At 51.2% G+C, this 15257-nt stretch overlaps 1 protein-coding gene and 1 long non-coding RNA gene across 11 annotated transcripts in view; one reads left to right on the top strand and one right to left on the bottom strand.

Annotated features, from left to right (window-relative positions):
• Positions 1 to 4343, bottom strand: part of LOC137445610 (uncharacterized) — a 35372-nt gene extending 31029 nt beyond the window's left edge. The window contains exon 1 of the long non-coding RNA XR_010988438.1: positions 4040 to 4343. This is a non-coding gene — a long non-coding RNA (uncharacterized lncRNA). The remainder of the gene's footprint in view (positions 1 to 4039) is intronic.
• Positions 3194 to 14801, top strand: IRX4 (iroquois homeobox 4). 10 transcript variants are annotated; one of them, XM_068147473.1, is made up of 6 exons: positions 3194 to 4426; positions 9206 to 9271; positions 10157 to 10408; positions 11062 to 11168; positions 12094 to 12434; positions 12607 to 14801. In XM_068147473.1, exons 2-6 carry the CDS (start codon positions 9227 to 9229, stop codon positions 13353 to 13355), a joined length of 1494 nt encoding a protein of 497 aa, XP_068003574.1. In that variant the 5' UTR covers positions 3194 to 4426; positions 9206 to 9226; the 3' UTR covers positions 13356 to 14801. The 10 variants fall into 10 exon arrangements, with proteins under 10 accessions (XP_068003574.1, XP_068003566.1, XP_068003569.1 ...); XM_068147465.1 differs by having other exon boundaries at positions 9113 to 9271; XM_068147468.1 differs by having other exon boundaries at positions 8167 to 9271.
• The last annotated feature ends 456 nt before the right edge of the window (positions 14802 to 15257 follow it).

The raw sequence follows: 15257 nt of genomic DNA, 5'->3' as shown, positions 1-15257 counted from the left end.
CCACTTCAGTAGTGCTGCTCTCCCGAGCAAGGTCTGCAAGGCGCAGGCTGCTCAGACAAAGCTGCAGGGCAGGAAGGAGAACTTGGTGCTCCTGACTCACTCAGTATCTTCTGCCTTTTAAGGGTTAGTGGAAATGTCTACGCTTTTAAGCATTTAAATTTGTTTCCTACTATAAAATAATTCCCTCTACCCATCCATACGTTGAGTAGACTATGACAGCCTTACCTATTTCTCTGACCACATCAACATTTTGTTTACCACAGAATAAACATCTTCTTAAAGTCATGGCCTTTCAAATGGAATTGTGGTAATACTTGCTTACAAAATTGGTTTTTTTAACAACTATGAGCCTGCATCTTTGTGGACCACAAAAGACCACAAATGACTACAGAACGTGAAAACAAATGCACTTTGTTAGCTTAGGTACTCATTTATGAATAAAAGCATTGTTGCACAGATCCTGACCAATGCGGGTCAGTGCCAAACATTTCACATTTAAATGTATACGTTGAAATGATTGCTCAAAGTAATAACCTATCCTTTTAATAAACCATCCCTTTTACTCTAGAATGCCTAAAGGTTTTCTAATGTGTATCAGTCTTTTGAACATCACATAATGAATTTAATGTGAGAAAAGGAACAGAAATGTACCCATATGTATCCCTGCGCATTAAGATAAACCTTTCTGCTCTAAGGCTAGCTTAAAACTTGGCACACAGACCAGATGAGGACGAAAATAGTTTTAGCAAAATTCTGATCTCTGACCATGTATTTACTACATCCTGGATTGTATTGGCTTTCCTGTGAAATAATTTCAGTTACATAATTTCAGAGGTTTCATGATTATGCTAATGTGCTTCTAGGACCTTCACAGTGTGCATGGGTTGAGACAAGCAATAGTATATTGGTCCTTAACTAGGTATTATTTAGTAACCACTGCTGGAAAATAAAGACCAAAAAAGTAAGAGAGCAAGCTAGTGTTTCCTCCTCTCTGATCTCTTACAAAATAGGTCTTTTGAGAAATAGCTACAGTGCTGCAGGAACTAACACTGGCAATTAAATGCTATTCCTTTTCTGAATGGAAGTATGTGGTGCTACCATCAGTGTTATTTGTCTAATGACATGGAAAATTAAGGGGTTTAACTACCTAATGATGGCCTTTTCACAATAGAGAGGACACTGATCTAGCTACAGAGATGAGAAAGAATACCAAAGAATACCAGGACAGAGAGGACCAATACCGTTCCTGCAGTGAAAGGAGCACCTTTTAACACTTTAAACATTACAAATGGTCGAAACCTTTGCATTATTGGACATTGGAGAGAAGGGGAGGGTCGGGGAGGAGAGAGGGAGAAAAAGAATCTCTAACACCATGAGCAACGTCATGTAAAATATACAAATGCCCTTCTAGCTATGGGCTCTGGCCCATGAATTTTGGGAGTACTTCTCAAAAGCTTTTGCTCTGGCTGTAAGCCCCTTCCTGGATTTATTGGTAACCAGTGTTCCCTCAATAGTTGTGTTCAGCATGTCACTATGGTTGACCTGCATGCATGTCTACTGGGATGTCAGCTCTGCTCAGTTTGATCACCCTCCTGCCTGGCTAGGCCAGTCTTTGTCAGAAAGCCACAGAGCTTTCTGTTGCTTAGGTCAAAGTGGCAATGAGTGGCAATTTCTGAGGTGTGCGAGTCGACGTGAGCAAATTGGAAAAGACAAGACTCAAGAGTCTGCTCGCTTCCTTTACCATCCCTGAAACAATAAAAATTGTGGATCTCGTGGAACTGATGTTGTTACATTATGAAAGAGACATATCAGTGTGCAGGTACTGGGGGTGGCTGTTAATATAAAAAAATATCTTTTCTGAAAGGTGCCTCCTGCTCTTGAGCATCGTAACAAATTTCAAAGGGAGTAGGGGGAAGGAGGGCAGCTGCATCTAGCAGCCCCCCACCAGCTCACTAGAGTTGTTCCCCGCTGCTGCCCTTCTGCCGGGAAAGGCGGGAGCGGCACCTCTCCAGGCCCCTAGCAGCGGGGCACTCCTCACTACCCACCCACACACACACCCCCAGTCCTGCCCTCCGCTCTGGTCCCGGAGGGGAAACAGGGTCCCGGCACATTTGGCCGGAGGAGAGATGTCACCTCCGAGTGGACTGTGGTGTCACCCCATTCTGCAAATTGCGGGCTCAGCCGCTCAGGGGAGTGGCAGGACGGGGTCGGCGGGGAGAAATGGAGGGAGACGGTGGGATCTTCTCGGGGAGGCGGTTTCCCCGCAGGCACGGCGCTGTCCCCGGGAGCCTCGGCCCCGCTCTGCGCCGGGTCTGGCGCATTCGAGCAGCCGGGCTGGGAGGGAGCCCGGGGCAGTAGCCCGAGGGCAGCGCCAGCGGGACGGGCCTCTCCGGGGAAAGGAAAGGACAGCCCAGCTCCGCAGGGCCGGTAGGGGCAGCACACACACACCCTGCGCTCCAGAGTGATTTGGGGAGGGTGTGAGAGTCCCGCAAAGTGGCTGGGAAGAGAAGCGATGCCCCTGTGCCTATCCACGTACCCCTCGTCTTCCCGGCACGCAAGCAGCCCTGGCGGGCAGCCAGGCACCCACCTCGCTGCGGGTTTGTTACTCCGCTTTGAAATGCAAAGGCTCGCTGCGTGATTGGCTTTCTGCTTACAAGTGCGAATGGGGAGAAGACTCGCGTTCTCCTTCTCCCTGTGGTTTCCCCGCCTTGGAAGCTGCAAGGACAATCCGAGGAGGGAGAAAGGGGAAAGAGAAGAGGATTTCCCAGTTTCAGCATTCATCAGATTTACCCTGACAGTGCAGTACAAGGTGCAGCGTGTGTCCAACATTACGAGCACGGGTCCATGCAAATGACACAAGCATGAAAGAGCCCTGGCAAGAATAAATCTGTCAATGTACCGGTGTTCCCTGTTAACGTTACAGTTCAGCTTTAGTGGTTTCGGTGGGAAGACACAGGATTAAAATTTGCCATTGCCACGCCACCTCTCCTGAACCTTTCTCCCCACACCTCTTTGTCTTCGCTTAATTAAGTAGGACATAATACTATTTTTCTCTTCCTCTCTTTTATTGAAACGACTACCAAGGCTTACGCCTTTAAGCAGAAATCATATTGATCCCTCCTCCCCCTTCTGTCAATCCCGATTTGTCCCTTTTCCTGCTGAACAAACAATTAAGAGAAAGTACGGACGGCGCTACAGAACTTGCCGTGCGGCAGGGCCTCTGGGCACCGGGCAGGAACCGGGAGCGGGTCCTGGCACCCGAGGGTGGAGAGGGTCTGCACACAGCGGAAGACCCTCTCAGACCAGGGACTGCTTGCTGCCAGCTCACCCAGCCTCGGGCCCAAGTAACTTCGCTGGAGAGAGCAGCAGCGGCGGAGGGACGGACGGGCGCAGGGGATAGAGAGGATAAGAAGGAGCAAGTCCTCTTGGGCCGACCTGCCTGCGGCTGCAGCCGACGTTCGCCTGCCTCTTCCCCTCCCGGAGGAAGCACCGAGTGTCCGGGTGGCCCCGGTGGGCTGCGCCCACGGCGGGTGGCGACGGCGGGGCCGGCCCCGGGGGCGCTGCCGGGAGCGGGTTCCCGGTGCCGGGCTCCTCCGCACCGCCCCCCACCTCGCCCCCTCCCTGCTGCCGAGGGTCGCTGGCCCGCGCAGCCCCCGGCAGCTCCGCGGCGCCCGGCCCGCCGCGCAGCCCCAAGGCTATGACTAAAGCCAAGGGCGATGGGTGGACAGGTACAGGTGCCCATCTACTGCGCGCAAGGCTAACACTGCCGTCCCAGCCCACCTCCTCAAACGGAAGAGAAACAAAGGGCGAGAGAGGCAGGGAGAGTTGCCTGCAAGTTTAGCGCCTTGCAGTCGTGACTCGCAGAGATAAATGACAGTTCGGGGGTGCGCGCAGTTAATCAACGCTACAGCTGCCTTACAGCGTGTGCAACCCGCAGATCATTAGGTTAAATGGAGGACATTCGTGTCCTTCCAGAATCAATGCAATTATTGTTGGCAACAAGGACAACAATTGGAGTGGCAGCACTAATTTTACTAACCTGCTATTAATTATGGTGTCCCCCACGCCCCAGACGGCGTTTATAACCCGCGGAAGCAAGCGGTGCTGGCTGCTTCTGTTTTAAAACGGGAAAAGTTGGAAGTGGAGTGCGTGGTCGTGTTGGAAAGTGTTAATCAGTAAGAAAGAGTGTGATCAGTGGAGCTATTCACTTGAACGTCACTCTGGTACAGGGGGTTAGTGAAGTGGTTGTGGCGCCTGGGGACCGAAGGCACTGTGCTGCTCCGCTCAGGTATTGCACATTGAGAAATGTCTGCGTTAGTTCTCCGTAGCTCCCTGCAAAGTCAGCCAGCACAGACGAAAGGAGAGAAGCCTTGCCATGGCACAACCATCGCTACGAGGTTTTAGCCGAAGTCTGGTGTGATCACAGGTAAAAATTTTCTTCTTGTTTTGGTGGTGATGCTTGTGTGTCTCTCTCTACGGAAGCGGGGGGTGGGGGGGCAGCGGTGGGGTTTATTCCCCCTCCCCCTTCGGAGCCTGCTTTAGCAGCAAGGCAGCTGAAACATACTGCTGGAGGGAAGAGAAACTATCTGTGATGAATCATTTGGCTTTGTGCAATCTTTACCTAGGACAGAGGGCAAATGTATCTTAACATGTATTATTTCTTGGGAAGGGGGTGTGGATATGATATTCAGCGAGCGCTAAGGTAAGGTATCGAGTCAAACTTTCTGGATTTTAAGGCAAACTTTAAAAGGCATAGAATTTGACCTTGCAAGTGGGAAAGTTTTCTCTTTACAGGGAAGTGTGCTCAAGCTGTCTGCTGACAGCTCAGAGCTCAAAGGCGGTGGTTTACCAATGCCTACGAGTCTGCGGCACTGGGGGTACAGGAGCTAGGAGAAGAAGCCTTGCTTTGATAGTGAAAGTGTAGTTGCGATGCTCTGCAGGTAAATGTGGCTATGTGGTAGGGTCCACCTAGTTAAACAGCAGCTGTCCAAATCGCAGCGTTTGCTGCCCTTGCTGAAAAGTTTTGTCTGTGAGCGCGTGTTGGCTCTAGTCCTTAAGTGTGAAAAGTTAATAAATTCAAAGAACAGAATGAGCATGTGAGGCCTTTCTGCTTTAATCTAGATTGTTTGCCAAGAGGATTGAAGGCTTACAAAATGAAAGCGTTTAACTGGATAGCTCTGAACAACTAATTTTGCATGTGGTTGTAATCTGAGTAAATTAATTAGCGGCGCCTTCTTATGCAACTGTTATGTTTGCGATCTGCCGATCACAAGCCACTGCCTGGGTTTGCCTAGGTCTGCAGGATCACCTCGTTGTCCCTCGATTCAGAGTGCAGGAGACGCAATTGCACTTCAGATTGGCTCAGAGAAAACAATTGTATTTACTGTCGATAGCGACTTTGTGGGAGCTAATCTACTTGAAAATGTTGTAGGCTGCCCTCGGTTCCATGTCAGATCCCAAATGGGCAACATGTAGAGCTTCACAACGTTTGTCAGGTGGTGTCAAGGTTGCTTTAAATCTGTAACGTGAAAACAAAGCAAAGTCTGCTGAAAGAGCTAGCTAAAGTCTGTTTAGCCCATAAGCAAATTCCGTCGCTGAAATATTTCCAGGAGTGGCAATAAACCCTCCAAAGAAGGCGATGAAAATGCAGATAGTAAAAGTGTAGCTGCATTAACTGCTTCCAGATCATGTCCCTGAAGACGTCCATCAAAGCGTTAGCCTTGAAGAGGTTCTCTGTTTTACCTGCTGTGGCCTGTTCCAACATCACAGCATTTCCTTCTTGTTTCATGCTTTTATTGTAAAACTTGTATGAATGTTGGCTCGGGGTTCTCAGGGAAGAAACACATAACCCTCAGAGACAGAGTTGGTTGGGATTTGGCTGTAAAATACCTGCTCGTCTGAGTGTGCAGGCTAGCTCCTACAAGAGAGGAACTCTCCAGCGTTTGATATCGATCTGGTGGGTTTACTTTCTCAAACTTTGGAGAAAGCAGTGCGTGTTTCTTTTTCTTGAAAGCTGTTACCTGCTTGGTACAGGAAAGGGGCTTTGACAAGGATCAGTTTTTATTGCACAGCAAAGTCCCACATTTTCCAAATGCTTAAGGATATAGCCCACAGCATTAAGCGTCTTTGCTTGGATTTGAACAGTGTTGCGTTGTTTATGTGCAAGAACCACAAAGGTTATTTTAAATTATTGTGGAGCTTACTGGCTGTTTGTGTGCTGGCACCAAAAATTCGAGGTGAAATACAATTGTGTTGAGTTTCTTATCAACAAAGAACCTTTATTTGTAGACTGTAAGTGAAACAAGACATGAACACTGGAGGGAAGATAAAACGTCAACTTTTAGCATTTAAGGTTGTTAAGGTTTTTGTTGTTTTGTTTTCTTGTTCAGTTTTTTAATGACTGCTTTCTAGGGAATACAGATTGGAAGTGGTGCAAAGCTGACCAGGAGTAAAGTACTAGATCAGGCAGGCTGCAAAGAAGAATGACAAATAAGTATCATGATTAATACAGGAAAGTTCAGTGCAAAGATGGGCATCAGAGTATTTGCATGGTGCAGTGAAAGACAACTGTGATATATAAATAGACAAGGACTATAAATATTGAATTTCACCTTGTATTTTAAAGTTTAATAGACTCACTCATCTAAATATCAAACCCTGTAGTGTTCTGTGGGCCACTGTGGAGTTGACATCTGCAGTAGTATCAAAATGGGAAGGGGGGGAGGGATTGTTGGGGGGCTGGGGGGGAAGAGAAGAAATAAAAACAACAACGTCTTCCATACCACCAGGACATCTCCCAAACTGTAGCCTGGAGAACTAGGAGAACTTCTCCAGGCAGTTCTTTAGCTCTCCCAGCTAATTATAGTGCTTTACACCAAGCCACTCTTGAGATAAGTGCAACTGTTTCCTTCGCTAGCACCGGCGAGTTTATTCTCCAGGGCTTAAATAAACATCCCCCAGCGTGATCAGTGCAGGAGGCAGTGCGAGCAGCCCCAAAGGCAGCGTGCAGACCATTGTGTAAACACCGGGTGTCTTTTCTTCCCAAACAATGCAGTAGCCCGCCAGCATGCCGCATAGGAGAAAGCTGCTCGTAAAAGTATCATCATATCTTGGCAGCACCGGGGGTAACAGGAGGAATAAAGGAGTTTCTGTAAGAGACTAAATAGCTAAGTTATTAATATTCCCAGGAAGAAGAAGGTATTAGCTTTTCAGGTGAGGAAAGAAAAGCACTTTCTTCCCCTCCAAAAATCAATACAGAATTCAAACCCGATTATTAATGTCAGTTGATTCCCTTTCTTTATACGTTTCTCCCGGCTACAGATACTGAGCTGCCAGGATAATTTGCATGTACGGTATCTGTTATCTTTTATTTCCAAACTCTCTTAAAGCACCATAGAAAGCTTCTCGTTGTAGTCTAACTCAATCTGAGAACTAGTATTTTCATCTGTAAATTAAAGCAATTACGCAGCAGATATTATATTATGTGTACTGTGGTCTCCAGATAGTCATCAATCACCCTCAATCGAGCTGTCAGTGTGGGCAGATTCGTTTCTGGGAGGCAGTCTTCCAGCTGGGGAGAAGAAGAGAACATCATCATTAATTAGAGTGTGACCCTGGGGCTATTCACATGTCTGAACCCAGGAATCTCTCTGAGCAAGTCTGCACACCACGGAGCAGCCTTCGACTGCAGCAGCAGCCCGAGCTTCAGCCTCGGCGCTGACTCCTCTGCTTCCTCCACCTGACCGGCGGTTACCTGCCCGCCCTGCCCCGGCGGTGCTTGGCCGTCGAGGGAAGATGCTTGGGCTACCAGTCTGCAGAGATGGCCGAAGCAGCCTCCACGGGCCGGTAGCCCCAGCATCTCCCCTCGACGGCTGCTGCCTCCGGGCGGCAGCAAGGAGCCTGCCCCTCTCCGAGGGTGAAGTAAAGGGGAATGTTGCCTGCTTGGAGGGTGGGGTACTCCAGCTCCCCGAGGGTAAGGAGGTTGATAGTAGCAGTGGGGTGGGGAGATGGGGGTGATCTAGTTGAGAGTCCCAGGCCCTCCTTCACTTGGGAGTCCCGCCACAGCCTCAGAAAGAGATGTTTGCTCTTGGGTGTCGAACAGCACTGGAGCACATTTGAGTTGCACCCCTCTCTCGAATCCCACCTTCTCTGCTTTTCCCCCTCCAGAGCTGTGCGCAGCCTGGAGCATAGCCAGACTGGATGCGGCCCTGCGCCCTGCCACAGGCTGACTTTTCCCGCGGAGGATCGCGATGGGATCAAAATCGGTTTAACGTGAAAAGTCACATCCTTTCAATCATCCCCCGGAATACGCTTGTAGGGTTTTCTACCTGTAATCACACGTCTGGAATAAAAACTGAAAAGGAAAGCAGGATTGCATGTCATGTGCTTTATTGTCAGCGCTAGCGCTAATTTTAACTGTTGATTAAATCTTAAATGAAGACTCAGTCGTGTGTCCCTTCATATGTCTTGTTTGTAATTGAGACTAATTATTACTGTGGGGCGGGAAGAAGCAGCTGCTCATTAATTAATTTCTAATTAAAAGTGCTTACCAGCCCTTCAGTGACTAAGGAAGGTGGGGGGAAATCTTAGCTGATACAACATTGATCCTCCAGATTAAAACAATTCATTCCCTTCCCCGCAGAAAGATACAGAAGTGTTGCAAGAAGGCGCAGCCTCTGCTGGAGAGCTTTACAAACTTTCGTTCCTTTCAGGCAGACTGAGAGGGATGCTGGAAAGTCTCTTTTCGATGCCACGGGAAAGGGTCTCAAAAATGAAGGTTAAATGTACAGACAGGTTAATTTTAATGGGTTTTGCGTGACGTCAGAGGCTTGGCTCTTTTAAAACTGCGTGCTTCTGAACTCATGTATTTGTATCACTTTTCTCCCCCCTCCCTTCATTTTTCTGCGGGTGCAAAGTATGTATTTCTGCTGTCACGTTTGCCAGCCTAGGACCCCATACGTAACAATTACTCCTGTTTCGTAGCTGTAGAAGGGAAGGTGCTAACATCACTGTACATATATATATATATTTATTTGGTTAAAAAGAAGAAAAAAAAAAAGTTTAAGATTTCGTGTAAATAAATTAAATTTTGTTTTCTGCTTCGTCCTATAAGCATCTAGGGACCTGTGATTACCAATCAATTGGTACAATAGAGCAGAGCCAGGCTGCAATAGCGGGCAGATCAGACGTCTCGCCTTGTTTCTAGATATCTGGGAGCCTCTGTACCATGTCCTATCCTCAGTTTGGCTACCCTTACTCCTCTGCACCCCAGGTAAGACTTTTCGCCTACCAACGTTAATTGATTGAATTTCAGTTCATATTGATTACTTCTGTCCAGGGATACGAGTGGCCGCGGTCCTTTCTCTCATGCGGGAGCAGAAAAACCAGCTGCTCGCTCCGCGTTTTTCCAAGATGCTTAAGTTCTATCTCGAGAATATATTTTAAAGGGGAAGGAACACGAGAGATTTAGGGTGTTTGGGGGGGTGACAGTGACGCGTGGGGAAGGATTGCAAAGATGAGGGAGGTGAGAAGCGGAGATAGACATCCCCCCAACCCCCATCCGCTTTCTTCCCATCCCAGCGCGTTTTCTTCCCCCACCCCCACCCCCTCCCCCCGCCTCATTACCGATCAAATTCAGTTTACCAATTAAACACGAAAGTACTGAGATGCGGACCGTAGAAACATAATGGGATATTCTAAACCAGCAAGTTAATAACATATGAGTGCGTGGCTGCTACAAATCTGCAGTCAAAATAAATATGCATGAGTGATTTGGGAAAAAAGGGTTAAAAACGCAGATGGGAAGCATTGTGTCGCAAGAGGAGAAAACCAGTGTAAACGCAGTCTTGTGAGAACACACCAGAAAAGTTAGGTTTTAAACGCCAAGGGCTGAAGCGAAGTCTTGCAGAGAGTTAAACACCCACAGTCACGGGGCATTTGTTTGCTGTGATGGTGGTGTTTTAGAAAACTGATCAACTAATTTCACCTCAGCGTTTCTCCGGAGCGACTGAAATTAAATACGGAAGAGGAGAGAGGGGGGCGACATCCCAAATATGCGATCTGATAAAGAACTAAACACACCAAACTTTGTTACTGTTTGGGAAATCGTCCCGTTCCCCCCTCCCCCCGACCTCAGCGCCGTTCTCTGTTCCTCCAGTTCCTGATGAGTACCAACTCCTTGACAACCTGCTGCGAGTCCAGCGGCCGAACGCTTGCCGACACGGGGGCGGCCGCCTCCGCCCAGACCCCCGTATACTGCCCGGTGTACGAGAGCCGCCTGCTCGCCACCGCCCGCCACGAGCTCAACTCCGCCGCCGCCCTGGGGGTTTACGGCAGCCCCTACGCCGGCCCCCAGGGCTATGGAAACTACGTGACCTACGGCACCGAGGCTCCCGCCTTCTACTCCTTGGTAAGCCGCCCCGGTGGCACCGCCGGTCCCCCGCTGCCACATGGGATACATCCGTCCGCCAGTCCTCCACGCCGCAGCCGCGCTCCTCCCGCGCTCTCGGTGGGGCAGTGGCCGGTCGGCAGGACCCTTTTGAGACGGGGACAGCCCCGGACTCTTTCTTCCTCCTCTTCCTCCTCCTCCCAAGCCCCCGGAGCCGCACGGCGCTCCCCCGCGCTCGCCCGCTCATGGCCATAGGGGCGGAAGCACGGCGCGTCCAGCCCCGCGGTCATTAAATATTCAAGCCCGGCACGGTTCTCACGGTAACGCAATTAAAAGTCGTGCTTGACGAGGTGGCGGTCGAGAGTGGAGGGCCTGGCCAGGCGGGTGGTTTGGGGTAGCCCAGACCGTGTCTCGCAAACAAACAGTGCATTCTTCCCGGCCACATCGTTCTGGTTTGTTTTTGGTTTAGGGTTTATTTTTTTATTTCCTTCCCGGCACCGTAACACGCGCGTTAACGTCTCTATTGATCTGGCTGGAAGCCGCTGCCAGGGGGCCTCCGGGCAAGTCCGTCGTGCAACCCCAGCTCCTGGGGAGCCGGGCGGCGGGGCCGACGCGGGGGGCCGGAGCTGTCCCCGCGGCGGGGGCTGAGGGCGGTGGCGCGGTGTCTCTTGCAGAACAGTTTGGAGGCGAAGGACGGGAGCGGGTCTGCGCATGCGGGCATTGCCCCGGCGGCTGCCTACTACCCCTACGATCACACCCTCAGCCAGTACCAGTATGACAGGTAAGCGCACACCCCCCACCGGCCACGGTCGCCTCCCCCCTCCGCCCCCGCCATCCCCACGCCTTCCCGTCCGCCCTGCCGCGGGGCCGAGGCACAGACCTGCCTCCTCGTCTCCCAGTATCTCCCTCCCGGCCCCAGCGATACCACCGCCCCTTTCCCACAGAAACGTCCCTGGCACGCAGGCACGTAGACACGAGGTCTCCTGCCCCCGGGACGGACTGTGAAGGGGCCGGGCCCTCTCCACCGGGGCAGTTACTGTCTCCTCTTGCGGAGTCAGGTTGAAGCGCCCGGGCATCTGTGGTGTGTTTATTAGTTTTTGAAAAGCGCAAAACCACTTACTCACTGTTTCAAGCTCTGAGGCCCGTTGGGTGCTGGTGACCTTTACTGGAGGATGTGCATTAAATATTCAGTCGCAGCCCAGTGTCATCTGTGTTAGGTTTCTACAATTTCAGGAACAAAAGGGTAGGAGAGATCACTAATAAAAGCAGTAAGAGGAAATATACTTCTATTAACAGTTACACCCTGGGGTCACTCAGATGTATTCTGTTTGGGGAGGCCTGATCAAAGAACAAGAAATTGGGCTTTTTGTGTGTTTGCAAGCAGCTAGGATTTCCCTGCTGCCCGAAATGTTGGCGTTGACTTTACCACCAATGAAGTCAGGCACTTTCTTCCCTCTTTGCACTACCACAAGCTATGGCTCGGCGGGCTATATAGATTGCCCGGTGCTGTTGCCATCTGAATCCTTCCTCAGTCTGAGTTCTCGAGGCAGGTCTCCCTCTTAAAGAACTGTCTACGCCCATCCTCCACCTTTTTAGTCCAGTCAACCACCCCCTGGGGGGGTGTCGGGGCCCTGGGATCCTGTGTCACCCGCGGGGGGCGGGTGAGGGTGCCGTGTGACACCGCAGGTGCTCCCCTGTGCCAGCAGGTATGGCACAATGGACGGTGGGACGCGGAGGAAAAATGCCACCCGGGAAACGACCAGCACGCTGAAGGCCTGGCTGCAAGAGCATCGCAAGAACCCCTACCCAACCAAGGGCGAAAAGATCATGCTGGCCATCATCACCAAGATGACCCTCACCCAGGTCTCCACCTGGTTCGCTAACGCACGCCGGCGGCTCAAGAAGGAGAACAAGATGACCTGGCCCCCGCGGAACAAGTGCTCGGATGAGAAGCGGCCCTACGAGGAAGAGGAGGAAGAGGAGGAGGACAGTTCGCAGGAAGAGGCGATGAAGAGCGGGAAAGCAGAGGGTATCCTGCTAAAAACAGGCACTTAGCGCTTCGGCCGCGGGGGCTTGGCCGCCAGCTCGCCCCCGGGGTGGACCCCGCTCATGGGGGCGGCCTCGGGCCTTGCTCGTGGGGGCGGCTGCGGGGCAGCGCGGTGCTGCCAGTGACCGTGTGTCTTGTTTTTACTGTCCCTTCCCCCGCCCCCACTCCGCAGAGCCCACGGGCAAGGAGGAGAAGGAGCTGGAGCTCAGCGACCTGGAGGATTTGGACGCAGCCGAGTCGGAGAGCTCGGAGTGTGAGCTGAGACGGCCCTACCCTCACCCGCTCCCGCACCTGGGTGGCAGCCACCCGCCACGAGCCGCCGAGCCCCCTGCCAAGATGCCGCCGCCGACCGCCGCTGCCGCGGAGGAGGACGAGGAGCCGGCGGAGGAGCGGACACGGAGCTGCCTGAAGACGGTGGCGGAGGAGTGCGGCCCCGACCTGCTCGGTGCTCGGCAGCAGCGCGGCTGCGAGTCCAAAATGTGCTTCCAGCAGGGGCAGCAGCTGCTGGAGGCGAAGCCCAGGATTTGGTCCCTGGCGCACACCGCCACCTCCCTCAACCAGGCCGAGTACCCCTCTTGCATGCTGAAACGGCCAGGGGGCTCGGCCACCTCCGCCGTCTCCGCCCCGGTCAGTGTCATCGACAGGCACCAGGATTCGCCGGTCACCAACCTCAGGAACTGGGTGGACGGGGTGTTTCACGATCCCCTGTTCAGACACAGTACTTTGAACCAAGCCCTGAGCAACACGACAGTTTCCTGGGCTACCACCAAAGGAGCCATTCTGGAAACGGGCGCCTTGGGACGCGCGGTGGGGAACGGCGCCAGCGTGCTCAAGGGGCAGCTCTCAAACTTGGCCCACCATGACTCGGACAAAGAGTTTCTGGCGTTTCCCAAATCAGGAAGCAAAATGTTTTGTTCCTAACAGGTCCACCGAGCGGCGAAGGACTTTCTAACGCTTGAAGGATGAGCTACACTGAAAAAAAGACTTGTGAGAGTTTAAATTTAAATATAATTTTTTTTTCCTTTTCAATAAACACAACAGAAGTGAGGATTTAACGTTCAGTTTGCTAAGTTCAAGGGACAGACTTTGTTCATTGCTGTTCTGAAGATTTTCTCCTGGCTGCGACTTTAAGGGATCAATGTCGTGAAAGTTATTTAATTCCATGTCCAAAAAGCACGTGCTATAGCGTAGACCTACTTAAAAAAAAAAAAAAAGAAAAAAGAGTTTACATCCAAAAGTTTACAAATGGGAAATTTTAAATTCAGATTTAATTTAAGGCATGCCGACATTAGTTATAAAGACTATTTGAGAGTTTTTCCTCCTGATTTCCTTGTTAGCATATGATTCACAAACAGCACTTCGACTAAGTTTACACTTACTGCACACATTTATCCTGCCAAAAAGAAAAGAAAAAAAAACCGCGAATATGTTAAGAGGTATGTTCACTCCAATAAATTGTCTGTTTCAGAGGTAACACAAGTGGTGGCGTTTTGCATCGCTCCAACAAACACCTTTTAAGTTTCACATTTTCCCTTTGGATCCGGTCCCGGTTAATTCCAAGGACTATCAACAGGCTGCCGGGAGAGAAGGGGCTGATCGGAGCGCTGCAGCGGGAGGACGGCCCCCCGGGGGGGATGCTTGGCTCCTCTCCTCGCTGTACCGTGCCCCCGAGGCTCGGAGCCTCACGAGCTGCTGGGGGTCGGCGGCGGGGCCGCTAGCTGCCCTCTGAGGCGGGGCGGGAGCATCCCCCCTCCCCCCCCCCGCCCCGCGGGCGGACGAGGGTCGGCCCCAAAGGGCTGGGCTCGGCCGCGGCATCCCCTCTGCCGTGCGCGGAGCAATTGATTCACATGGAAAATGTGATCTTCTAAAGAACTGTTGTAGCTTTCCAGCTCCTTTGCCAGTATGGAGAATCGCTGATCCTCCATGAATATTTCAGCACTTCAGGACGGATGCTTTACCATTTTGACATTAAATAGAGCGCAACCAACAAAAAGAGAGAGGGAGAAAGAGCGCTCTCGGCATGTATTCAGGAGCACTCGCGGCCAATTTACCACATAGAGAACTGGCGTTTAAAAGATTTCCTTTCCTTCCCCGGAACAGGAACAAACTTTACTGCTCCCCGTAACGGGAGAGAGGGACAACTCCTGGAAAAGAAACTGCGAGGCGATAACACGCTCCGGTTTACCCAGATCGGCCTAAACCCTCTGAGCCGCGGCGCCAGGCGCTGAGGGGGAAGGTGGAAGGAGCCCAAAGGACCAAGCTGACACAGGACAAGCACAAGAGCCTTTCTTGCCTCTTGCCTCCCAATTTCCTGGCTCATCCCATTCCAGTCCCTGACCCCGGGAAATAAATATATGTGTGTATATATATCTATATCTGTATATATAAACACACACGCAACAATAAATGTGCTGAGACAGCACCCAGCCAAAATATACACCAGTCCGCAAAGTTTCTAGTGAGACCTGTTAGGACTGAATAAAGGAATCTGGGTGCGGAGATCAGATCAAGCCCTTCCCCTCCCTGCGAACAGCCATAATTGGATTGTATCCAGTCATATTCCCTGTCATTGTATTGACTTTCGCTCTCTTGGATGATATTATCGAGATCACTGAACCCCTCTGCTGATCTGGCTGTCAAAAGGCTCAGACAGGAGCCCCCGGCCTGGAAAACGTGCATCAGCCAAGATAATTTGAAGTGAAATTTTCATTTTGACAGTAAACCCCTCAATTTCTAAAGGCTCTGCACCCGGAGAGCTCGGTGGCAGGGGGAGGCTTTACAGAAAGCCCACGTCTTAAACTGAAAAGGGCAAAAGAACTCGAA

The sequence above is a fragment of the Melanerpes formicivorus genome, unplaced genomic scaffold, assembly GCF_026170545.1.
Source record: "Melanerpes formicivorus ecotype bairdi unplaced genomic scaffold, bMelFor1.0.p_v2 SCAF_15, whole genome shotgun sequence".
Classification (NCBI taxonomy): Eukaryota; Metazoa; Chordata; class Aves; order Piciformes; family Picidae; genus Melanerpes; species Melanerpes formicivorus.
Note: the sequence above shows the minus strand (reverse complement) of the source record. Positions and strands in the feature narration are given on the sequence as shown.

Bases quoted from the DNA above. Each gene is read 5' to 3' on its own strand.
- IRX4 (XM_068147473.1), top strand. From the start codon at position 9,227: ATGTCCTATCCTCAGTTTGGCTACCCTTACTCCTCTGCACCCCAG. The intron at 10,409-11,061 runs GTAAGCCGCCCC...TGTCTCTTGCAG, and splicing joins CTCCCGCCTTCTACTCCTTG to AACAGTTTGGAGGCGAAGGA. The intron at 11,169-12,093 runs GTAAGCGCACAC...CTGTGCCAGCAG, and splicing joins AGCCAGTACCAGTATGACAG to GTATGGCACAATGGACGGTG.